The 12,505-nt window shown below is 44.9% G+C and overlaps 1 protein-coding gene across 1 annotated transcript in view; it reads left to right on the top strand.

The window, feature by feature from the left end:
- necab3 (N-terminal EF-hand calcium binding protein 3) overlaps window positions 1–12,505 on the top strand; it is a 56,906-nt gene continuing 44,401 nt past the window's right edge. The window contains exon 1 of the mRNA XM_014168117.2: window positions 1–301. Within this exon, the coding sequence (XP_014023592.1) occupies window positions 185–301 (117 nt within the window). The 5' untranslated portion in view covers window positions 1–184. The remainder of the gene's footprint in view (window positions 302–12,505) is intronic.

Here is a 12,505-nt window from a genome sequence, read left to right as displayed (position 1 = left end):
ATCAGCTCTCGAGAAGGTGGGTTACCTACCGCAGAAAGTTGCAGAGCGACATCACTGTTGGAGCACGGTTGCTTCGGTTTGACAGCACAGGGCGACACTTTTGAACACCCCACACATTTTCAAGCTAGTAAAAGAAGCAGGTGTGTACAAGTCCGCTATACAACATCTTCCAAATTATTCAGAGATGTTGGCGTGCACGGAGATGATCACCATGTGCCTTCAGTCGGCAAAACAGAAGCATCTTCGCGCTCAGCAGCAGCCACTGCGTAGCCACGTTAATGGACTTCCAATTTTCAAAGATGTAAGTAATCACGTCTTAAGTAATCACGTCTTCGCGCTGATTGTTTCTGACAGCAGTGCGCGGGCCTATCAAGAAATTGAAATAATTTATTTACCTAGGAATGGTGTATATTCATTTAGGCTACAAGCATCTATATTTAGAAAGAAGGTAGCTAAATATTTATAGTTGCCCATTTCACATACACAATACAGAGCAATATTGTAAGCATGCATAACAACTATTGGGAATAATTTAACTGTGTGTGTGTGTGTGTGTGTGTGTGTGTGTGTGTGTGTGTGTGTGTGTGTGTGTGTGTGTGTGTGTGTGTGTGTGTGTGTGTGTGTGCGTGCGTGTGTGAGAGAGAGAGACTGTGTGTGTGTTTGAGGGATATAGGGAGAGGTACAGCTGCTGCCTCTGCATGATAAATTAAGCCTTCTCAGCTGGAGTGATCATGGGTCTGCTGTGGGGACCCCCCCCCTCCCCCTCCGAACACACACACACACACACACACACACACACACACACACACACTGTGGTAGGACAGAAAAGACTTGAGGCCAGTGTGTATAGTACAGTACTTTGCTGCAGAGATATTAGTGGTGCTCGGGTCAGCTGTTTGATTTTCTTGTTGTTGCCTGATTTAGATTTGTTTCTGCTTATACTGTAATTTCCAAAATTTTGGTAAGCTATTTGTAAGTCAACTTGTCTATAATTATATACTTGCAGCTTCTCTTCTGTCAATATATATATTGCTCTAGAACAGCATTTCCCAAACTGGGTCCTGACCTAGAATACTTAATAAACCCTTGCTCAACAGAATAATGTCATAAATCGATAGAACGAATGCTTCAATCAAAGGTGCTTCTTTAGGAATCGGGGATAAAATGCACTAATTAAAACAAAAAACTGAAAATGTCCAAATGACATCAGTTTGATCAGGTTGTAAGGAAATAGAAAGCTGTAAAAATGACCCAACATGTTTCTAAGCTTTCAGTTCGGCTTGGGTGCATATTTTATGTGGTTGAAATACTGTCAGCTTTTATGATGCTGATAAAACCATCTCTACAGACAGTATCTAACTGCACATTCACATTCTCTCAAGATGCTGAAAGAAATAAATCATATTTTTTCCACTTCATTTGGTGTAGGCCTATCATTTCACTGCAATAACTGTTTAATTCTGGAGGAGTTAATATTAAAGGCTATGTGAGAGGTTATAGGACTACATTCTGTGTCCAGATTTCAGTTTCCATTTAACCCATCTGAACAGTAGGCTACAGTTCCCTGAAGTGCCATAGGCCTATTTAAACTCCTCTTCTTGTGACTGTCAAATTTGTATAGCACCTCACTGCTATCATCCTCTTTTACCACATCACCAAAACTTTCCCTAATCCTAGGCTACTTTTCTGTCCCTACCTACACTTTAACTCTCCATTTTGCAGCTTTTCTCTTATTGAATTAATCTCTGACATTGTCCTTTTTGCCTCCGTGGATCGATCAACCCACCCTCCACCCACCCACCCTTCATCCACACAATATTACATGACCCTAAACCCACCTGCCCTGCGGATATAACCGCGGGGACTGCGGGTTATGAGTCAACCCACCCATCACTACCAGTGTGTACAGTACAGTGCGTTGCTACAGAGACCTGCAAGCTAACCCATTTCTCTAGTCCCTACCCATCACACCCAGGTTGGTTGTCATTAGTGATGGGGGGGAAAAAATCTATAGTTACATATCAGGATATTATTTTTGACAATATTGCAATATTATTTTTGTGCTAGTCGGCTGTACCTGCGCCAAAACTCCAGTATTTTTCCTTCTATAGCTTGTTCTCCATCTGCTTTTTAAATGGTGAGCCAACATGTTTTTACCACTTATTTCCATGACTGATTAAAACTTGTTTTCTCATGGCTCTCTCTTGACTCTGCAGCAGACATGGTGAGCGATATGTTTGTAACTTTGAATCGCAATAAAATATCAGTGTCTGTAATATCTTTTAGGTTTTATACACAACATTCGGAAAGTATTCAGACCCCTTGACTTTTTCCACATTTTGTAATGTTAACAGCCCTATCCTAAAATTGATTAAATATTTTTTTCCCCCCAACAATCTACACAAAATACCTCATAATGACAAAGCATAATGACAAAGCAACAGGAATTCAGACATTTTTGCAAATGTATTAAAAACAGAAATTTCACATTTACTTAAGTATTCGGACCCTTTACTCAGTACTTTGTTGAAGCACATTTGGCAGTGATTACAGCCTCAAATCTTCTTGGGAATGAGGCTACAAGCTTGGTACACCTGTATTTGGGGAGTTTCTTCCATTCTTCTCTGCAGATCCTATCCATTCTTCTGCTGCACAGAAATGTTCAGGTCTCTCCAGAGATGTTCGATCGGGTTCAAGTCCGGGCTCTGGCTGGGCCACTCAAGGACATTGACACTTGTCCCGAAGCCTCTTCTGCATTGTCTTGGCTGTGTGCTTAGGGTCGTTGTCCAGTTGGAAGGTGAACCTTCACCCCAGTCTGAGGTCCTGAGCACTCTGGAGGAGGTTTTCATCAAGGATCTCTCTGCACTTTGCTCCTTTCATCTTTCCCTCGATCCTGACTAGTCTCCCAGCCCATGCCACTGAAAAACATCCCCACAGCATGACTGTAGGGATGGTGCCAGGTTTCCTCCAGACGTGATGCTTGGCATTCTGGCCAAAGAGTTCGATCTTGGTTTCATCAGACCAGAGAATATTGTTTCTCATGCTCTGAGAGTCCTTTAGGTGCCTTTTGTAAAACTCCAAGCAGGCTGTCATGTGCCTTTTACTGAGGAGTTGCTTCCGTCTAGCCACTCTACAATAAAGGCCTGATTGGTGGAGTGCTGCAGAGATGGTTGTCCTTCTGGAAGGTTCTCACATCTCCACAGAGGAACTCGGGAGCTCTGTCAGAGTGACCATCAGGTTCTTGGTCACCTCCCTGACCAAGGCCATTCCCCGATTTGCTCAGTTTGGCTGGGCGGCCAGCTCTAGGAAGAGTCTTGGTGGTTCCAAACTTATTCCATTTAAGAATGATGGAGGCCACTGTGTTCTTTCCAAATCATGCCCAATCAATTGAATTTACCTCAGGTAGATTCCAATAAAGTTGTAGAAACATCTCAAGGATGATCAATGGAAACAGAATGCACCTGAGCTCAGTTTCGAGTCTCATAGTGAAGGGTCTGAATACTTATGTAAATAAGGTACAGTTGAAGTCGGAAGTTTACATACACCTTAGCCAAATACATTTAAATTCAGTTTTTCACAATTCCTGACATTTAATCCCAGTAAAAATTCCCTGTCTTAGGTCAGTTAGGATCACCACTTTATTTTAAGAATGTGAAATGTCAGAATAATAGTAGAGAGAATGATTTATTTCAGGTTTTATTTCTTTCATCACATTCCCAGTGGGTCAGAAGTTTACATACACTCAATTAGTATTTGGTAGCGTTGCCTTTAAATTGTTTAACTTGGGTCAAACGTTTCGGGTAGCCTTCCACAAGCTTCCCACAATAAGTTTGGTGAATTTTGGCCCATTCCTCCTGACAGAGCTGGTGTAACTGAGTCAGGTTTGTAGGCCTCCTTGCTCGCACACGCTTTTTCAGTTCTATGGGATTTGAGGTAAGGGCTTTGTGATGGCCACTCCAATACCTTGACTTTGTTTTCCTTAAGCCATTTTTCCACAACTTTGGAAGTATGCTTGGGGTCATTGTCCATTTGGAAGATCCATTTGCGACCAAGCTTTAACTTCCTGACTGATGTCTTGAGATGTTGCTTCAATTTATCCACATAATTTTCCTGCCTCATGATGCCATCTATTTTGTGAAGTGCACCAGTCCCTCCTGCAGCAAAGCACCCCCACAACATGATGCTGCCACCCCCGTGCTTCACGGATGGGATGGTGTTCTTCGACTTGCAAGCATCCCCCTTTTTCTTCCAAACACAACGATGGTCAATATGGCCAAACAGTTCTATTTTTGTTTCATCAGACCAGAGGACATTTCTCCAAAAAGTACGATCTTTGTCCACATTTGCAGTCTGGCTTTTTTATGGCGGTTTTGGAACAGTGGCTTCTTCCTTGCTGAGCGGCCTTTCAGGTTATGTCGATATAGGACTCGTTTTACTGTGGATATAGATACTTTTGTACCGGTTTCCTCCAGCATCTTCACAAGGTCCTTTGCTGTTGTTCTGGGATTGATTTGCACTATTCGCACCAAAGTACGTTCATTTCTAGGAGACAGGACGCGTCTCCTACCTGAGCGGTATGACAGCTGCGTGGTCCTCTGGTGTTAGTACGCAAGTATAATCGTTTGTACAGATGAACATGGTACCTTCAGGCGTATTGAAATTGCTCCCAAGGTTGAACTAGACTTGAGTTCCTTTGATTTTCCCATGATGTCAAGCAAAGAGTCACTAAGTTTGAAGGTAGTCCTTGAAATACATCCACAGGTACACCTCCAATTGACTCAAATTATGCCAATTAGCCTATCAGAAGCTTCTAAAGCCATGACATCATTTTCTGGAATTTTCCAAGCTGTTTAAAGACACAGTCAACTTAGTGTATGTAAACTTCTGACCAAATGGAATTGTGATACAGTGAATTATAAGTGAAATAATCTGTCTGTAAACAATTTTTGGAAAAATTACTTGCCAAAACTATAGTTTGTTAACAAGAAATTTGTGGTGTGGTTGAAAAAGGTGTTTTAATTAATGACTCCAACCTAAGTGTATGTAAACTTCCGACTTCAACTGTATTTCAGTTTTACATTTTTTATAAATTCGTAGAAATGTATAAAAAAGTTTTTCGCTTTGCCATTATGGGGTATTGTGTGTAGGTTGATGACAAACATTTTTATTTAATCAATTTTAGAATATGGCTGTAATGTAACGAAATGTGGAAAAAGGGAAGGGGTCTGAGTACTTTCCGAATGCACTGTATTTATGTTGTTGTTGAAGGAACACTGCTTCCATTGAGTGTCAACAACTCTGACAATCCCTTTGTACCTACTGTAGGTATGCATGAAAAGCTGTTTCAGGCAGAGCTTGACACAATCACAGATTTGAAGCAATTATGGAAAAGCTCCCTAGGAAGACAGCTAAAATCCCAAAATATCCCTTTAAATACTAACAAACTGAAGCATCATAGTGTTTTCTATTGTCTGACAATCATGCATCCCTTGTTGGTTTGATTGTGAAAAGCTGTTTCTGCAGAGCTTGACACAAACTGAGATTTGAAGCAATTATGGAAAAGCTCCCTTGAAAGACTTGTGTTTACATCGGCTTGTAGAGTAACCTTGAGTACTAACACACTGAAGCTAGGGGTGTCTATTGTGTCGGTTGTACTGCATTGTTTGTTGGTTTGTTGGTTTTTGATTGGTGGTTGGTTGGTTGGTTTTATTTGTTTGTTTGTTTCAGGATCATTACAATGAGTCAGCATCTGTTCATTTGTGGATATCTTATTGATATACTGTAACACACTGACGTTCTGAGGTTTCTAACGTCTAGTTTTTATTGGATTCCTTGTTAGTTTCTTTGTTTGTTTCATCACAGTGAGTCGGGATGGGTTCATCGTGGATCATATCTTATTTATGTGACAGCAGCAATGCACTAACCTCAGGAAGAGTAATGCATGCAGATAAATAAAAATCTATTACCTTTGCCTTCATCTCCTTGTTTAAATTGCAGCTCAGAAGATACATTTATTGAGATGCATGCACTCCTGAGTCCTACCTGATAATACATACTGATGAACTTAATGAATGAGAAATAGATTTTCTATCACCCTCGAGAGATAAACAACCCAAACAGTGTGAGAGAATGTTTGGCTAATTAATTAGGTTGATATGTGGGTGAGCTGATATGAATATATTACAAGTCTAAATCGTTCTGAGGTATTTTTCCCTTGGAAATGTGTCATCTTATATGGCATTAGAAAAAGTTAGCCTGTAACGTAGCCAAGGTTTATAAGTGGGTGAGCGAGCTACAATATGAAGTATTACAGTAACAAGCTAAATAGTTTCAAGATATGTTGGCATATACTGTATTTTTCCCTTGGCATCATACAAAAGTCACAGTCTATGATAGCAATTTGAATTCATGGGAGTGTGAAGCTGTGCATAATGAAATTCTTGTTTGTTATCTGAACACAACGCGGTAGGCCAGACATAATCACGGTCTAAACTCCAATCTGAACACAAGGCTGCAGGCCGACCATAATCACAGTCTAAACTCCAATCTGAACACAGTAGGATACACCCTTAGATCTCAACTGCTTAAATTAAGCAGAAGTAGATGGAGAAGGATGACGCTTCAAAAGGTTTCTCATCTGAAGGTTGTCTTCTTCATTGACTGTGTATAGAATATGGGAGGTGTGGGTGTGTGTGTTTCCTTCCACTGAAAAACAATATGAGACAGTGAAGGAGTTCATCCTCATTCACTTACGGTGAAGGAGATCATCCTCAAGTCACTTGGGGACCTATTTAGACTCTTCCAACCTGAGGTATAACCTGATGCCAGTCTCCTCCTCCTCCTAACCTGATGCCAGTCGTCTCCTCCTCCTAACCTGATGCCAGTCTCCTCCTAACCTGATGCCAGTCTCCTCCTCCTCCTAACCTGATGCCAGTCTCCTCCTCCTCCTAACCTGATGCCAGTCTCCTCCTCCTCCTAACCTGATGCCAGTCTCCTCCTCCTCCTAACCTGATGCCAGTCTCCTCCTCCTAACCCGATGCCAGTCTCCTCCTCCTCCTAACCTGATGCCAGTCTCCTCCTCCTAACCTGATGCCAGTCTCCTCCTCCTAACCTGATGCCAGTCTCCTCCTCCTCCTAACCTGATGCCAGTCTCCTCCTCCTAACCTGATGCCAGTCTCCTCCTCCTCCTAACCTGATGCCAGTCTCCTCCTCCTCCTAACCTGATGCCAGTCTCCTCTTCCTCCTAACCTGATGCCAGTCATCTCCTCCTCCTAACCTGATGCCAGTCTCCTCTTCCTCCTAACCTGATGCCAGTCTCCTCCTCCTCCTAACCTGATGCCAGTCGTCTCCTCCTCCTAACCTGATGCCAGTCTCCTCTTCCTCCTAACCTGATGCCAGTCGTCTCCTCCTCCTAACCTGATGCCAGTCTCCTCTTCCTCCTAACCTGATGCCAGTCGTCTCCTCCTCCTAACCTGATGCCAGTCGTCTCCTCCTCCTAACCTGATGCCAGTCTCCTCTTCCTCCTAACCTGATGCCAGTCTCCTCTTCCTCCTAACCTGATGCCAGTCTCCTCTTCCTCCTAACCTGATGCCAGTCTCCTCCTCCTAACCTGATGCCAGTCTCCTCCTCCTCCTAACCTGATGCCAGTCTCCTCTTCCTCCTAACCTGATGCCAGTCTCCTCTTCCTCCTAACCTGATGCCAGTCTCCTCTTCCTCCTAACCTGATGCCAGTCTCCTCCTCCTCCTAAATTGAGGCCAGTCTCCTCCTCCTCCTAACCTGAGGCAGGCCGGTCTCCTCCTCCTCCTAACCTGAGGCAGGCCGGTCTCCTCCTCCTCCTAACCTGAGGCAGGCCGGTCTCCTCCTCCTCCTAACCTGAGGCAGGCCGGTCTCCTCCTCCTCCTAACCTGAGGCAGGCCGGTCTCCTCCTCCTCCTAACCTGAGGCAGGCCGGTCTCCTCCTCCTCCTAACCTGAGGCAGGCCGGTCTCCTCCTCCTCCTAACCTGAGGCAGGCCGGTCTCCTCCTCCTCCTAACCTGAGGCAGGCCGGTCTCCTCCTCCTCCTAACCTGAGGCAGGCCGGTCTCCTCCTCCTCCTAACCTGAGGCAGGCCGGTCTCCTCCTCCTCCTAACCTGAGGCAGGCCGGCCTCCTCCTCCTCCTAACCTGAGGCAGGCCGGCCTCCTCCTCCTCCTAACCTGAGGCAGGCCGGCCTCCTCCTCCTCCTAACCTGAGGCAGGCCGGCCTCCTCCTCCTCCTAACCTGAGGCAGGCCGGCCTCCTCCTCCTCCTAACCTGAGGCAGGCCGGCCTCCTCCTCCTCCTAACCTGAGGCAGGCCGGCCGGCCTCCTCCTCCTAACCTGAGGCAGGCCGGCCTCCTCCTCCTCCTAACCTGAGGCAGGCCGGCCTCCTCCTCCTCCTAACCTGAGGCAGGCCGGCCTCCTCCTCCTCCTAACCTGAGGCAGGCCGGCCTCCTCCTCCTCCTAACCTGAGGCAGGCCGGCCTCCTCCTCCTCCTAACCTGAGGCAGGCCGGCCTCCTCCTCCTCCTAACCTGAGGCAGGCCGGCCTCCTCCTCCTCCTAACCTGAGGCAGGCCGGCCTCCTCCTCCTCCTAACCTGAGGCAGGCCGGCCTCCTCCTCCTCCTAACCTGAGGCAGGCCGGCCTCCTCCTCCTCCTAACCTGAGGCCGGCCGGTCTCCTCCTAACCTGAGGCCGGCCGGTCTCCTCCTAACCTGAGGCCGGCCGGTCTCCTCTTAACCTGAGGCCGGCCGGTCTCCTCCTAACCTGAGGCCGGCCGGTCTCCTCCTCCTAACCTGAGGCCGGCCAGCCTCCTCCTCCTAACCTGAGGCCGGCCAGCCTCCTCCTCCTAACCTGAGGCCTGCCAGTCTCCTCCTCCTAAGCTGAGGCCAGTCTCCTCCTCCTAAACTGAGGCCAGTCTCCTACTCCTTATAGAAAACCGTGTCAAAAGGACACATGGTTCTTACTGGCTTAACACCTGCTGACGTGCCATCTGAAACAGAGACGCTCTGGAAAGCAAGGCTGACCTTTATCTGCACATTTTAAATGATGCATTATCCTCTCAGAACACTGGAGTAAAATGCGGGGCTGTGCAACTTAGACAATCTCAGAGCTGTCTAGGAGCAAATGCCAAGTAGATCATGTTTAGACAGATAGGAGAATGTGTGGGGCCTGTTATATTTAATAGGCTTCTTTCATACATTTTCTTTCAATCCTGAGGTAGTAGACAGGAAACTGCATTTCAGCTGACGGCAATATACACGTGTTCCTTTCACTATCAAGTTTTCATTGAAGCGTAAAAATATGTCTTCAGATCCCAATTCCTTGTGTCATCTTTCATTCAGACAAGCAAAAAGGATAATGGGAATGTATTTCGATCATAGTAAACACAAGAGCAAGACTTATCGGCCAGTCAAGTCTAATCAAACCAAATTTCATTTGTCAGATGCGCCGAATACAACAGGTGTAGTAGACCTTACCATGAAATGTTTACTTACAAGCCCTTAAAACCTCTTAAAGATCTCCACAGATCGGTGTCCCACCCTCGGGATGGTTGAGCAAATGTGCGCTAATGTGATTAGCATAACGTTGTAAGTAAGGAAGGCACAGTGATGCCAAAACATTGGTAAATACCCATTAAATTGCTGGGAGTTTATACATGGAGTGTGCGACTTTCTTTATTTTGATAGTTTATAGTTGGAAGAAAATTTCCCAGGACATAGACATATCTTCTGTGGGCAGAAGGCTTAAATTCTTGTTAATCTAGCTGCACTGTCCAATTTACAGTAGCTATTACAGTGAAAACATACCATGCTATTGTTTTGAGGAGAGTGCACAGTTATGTACTTGAAAATGTATATACAGACCAATTAGTCATATTTGGGCAGACTTGATACAACATTTTGAACAGAAATACAATGGTTAATTTGATCAGTCTAAAACTTTGCACATACACTGCTGCCATCGCCATAATATAAATTGCACCTAAGTCAGATAATGGCCTTTCTTTTGCATTTGAAAGATGGAACAAAAAAACTTTTTTTTCCCCTTTGTATTATATTTTACCAGATCTAATGTGTTATGTTTTCCTACATTAATTTCACTTTCATTTCCACAAACTTCAAAGTGTTTCCTTTCAAATGGTATCAAGAATATGCATTTTAGTGAAAATGGAAAGAAAGGCGTCCGATCCTTAAGAGGTTTTAACCAACAATGCAGGTTTAAGAATATAGAGTTAGGAAAATATTTACTAAATAAAGTAAAAAATAAAATTAAAAAGTAACACAATAAAATAACAATAACGAGGCAATATACAGGGAGTACCGGTACCGAGTCAATGTGCGGAGGTACAGGTTAGTCGAGATAATTTGTACATGTAGGTAGGGGTAAAGTGACTATGCATAGATAATAAACAGCGAGTAGTAACAGTGTAAAAACAAGGGGGGTGTCAGTGAAAATAGTCCGGGTGGCCATTTGCTTAATTATTCAGCAGTCTTATGGCTTGGGGGTAGAAACTGTTAAGGAGCCTTTTGGACCTAGACTTGGCACTCCAGTATTGCTAGCCGTGCGGTAGCAGAGAGAATAGTCAATGACTTGGGTGACTGGAATCTTTGACAATTTTTTTGGGCCTTCTTCTGACATCGCCTAGTATAGAAGTCCAGGATGGCAGGAAGCTTTGCCCCAGCGATATACTGGGCTGTACGCACTACCCTCTGTAGCGCCTTACGATTGGATGCCGAGCTGTTGCCATACCAGGCGGTGATGCAACCTGTCAGGATGCTCTCGATGGTGCAGCTGTAGAACCTTTTGAGGATTTGGGGACCCATGCCAAATCTTTCCACTCTCCTGAGGGGGAAAAGGCATTGTCGTGCCCTCTTCACAACTGTCTTGGCGTGTTTGGACCATGATAGTTTGTTGATGTGGACACCAATGAACTCTCGACCCCCTCCAATACAGCCCCGTCGATGTGAATGGGGGCGTGTTCTGATCCAGTTGCAGAGGGAGGTGTTTAGTCCCAGGGTCCTTAGCTTAGTAATGAACTGGGCACTATGGTGTTGATCGCTGAGCTCTAGTCAATAAACGGCATTCTCACATAGGTGTTCCTTTTGTCTAGGTGGGAAAGGGCAGTGTAGAGTGCGATTGAGATTGCATCATCTGTGGATCTGTTGGGGCGGTATGCAAATTGGAGTGGGTCTAGGGTTTCTGGGATGATCGTGTGGATGTGAGCGATGACCAGCCTTTCAAAGCACTTCATGGCTACCGACGTGAGTGCTAAGCTTTCTAGGGTGCAGGGACTATGGTGGTCCGCTTGAAACATGTACAGTACCAGTCAAAAGTTTGGACACACCTACTCATTTCAGGGTTTTTCTTTATTTTTGACTATTTTCTACATTGTAGAATGATAGTGAAGACATCAAAACTATGAAATAACACATATGGAATCAAAATATTTTATATTTGAGATTCTTCAAAGTAGCCACCCTTTGCCTTGATGAGTTTTTTGCACACTCTTGGCATTCTCTTGGCATTCTCTCTTGCTCACATCGGCTACAGAGAGCGTGATCACACAGCCATCCAGAACAGCTGGTGCTCTCATGCATGCTTCAGTGTAGCTTGCCTCGAAGCAAACATAAAAGGCATTTAGCCGTTCTGGTAGGCTCGTGTCATTGGGCTGCTCGCGGCTGGGTTTCCCTTTGTAGCCCGTAGTAGTTTGCAAGCACTGCCACATCCGACGAGCATCAGAGCCGGTGGAGTAGGATTCAACCTTAATCCTGTATTGACGCTTTGACTGTTTGATGGTTCGTCTGAGGGCATAGCGGGATTACTTATAAATGTCTGGATTAGAGTCCCGCTCCTTGAAAGCGGCAGCTCTAGCCTTTAGCTCGGTGAGAATGTTCCCTGTAATCCATGGCTTCTGGATTGGATATGTACGTATGGTCACTGAGGGGATGACATCGTCGATGTACTTATTGATGAAGCCGTTGACTGAGGTGGTATACTCCTCAATGCCATTGGATGAATCCAAGAACATATTACAGTCTGCGCTAGCAAAACTATCCTGTAGTTTAGCATCCGCGTCATCTGACCACTTCCGTATTGAGTGAGTCACTGGTACTTCCTGATTTTAGTTTTTGCTTGTAAGCAGGAATCAGGAGGATAGAATTATGGTCAGATTTGCCAAATCGTAGGCGAGGGAGAGCTTTGTATGCGTCTCTGTGTGTGGAGTAAAGGTGGTCTAAAGTGTTTTCCTCTGGTTGCACATGTGACATGCTGGTGTAAATTAGGTAAAACTTATTTAAATTTGCCTGCATTACAGTGCCGCTTCGGAATGAGCATTTTCTTGTTTGCTTATGGCCTTATACAGCTCATTGAGTGCGGTCTTAGTGCCAGCATTGGTTTGTGGTGGTAAATAGACGGCTACGAAAAATATAGATGAAAATCCTCTTGGTAGATAGTGTGGTCTACAGCTTATCATGAGGTATTCTACCTCAGG

Source organism: Salmo salar, chromosome ssa22, assembly GCF_905237065.1.
Source record: "Salmo salar chromosome ssa22, Ssal_v3.1, whole genome shotgun sequence".
Classification (NCBI taxonomy): domain Eukaryota; kingdom Metazoa; phylum Chordata; class Actinopteri; order Salmoniformes; family Salmonidae; genus Salmo; species Salmo salar.
This window is presented reverse-complemented; position numbering and strand designations above follow the sequence as displayed.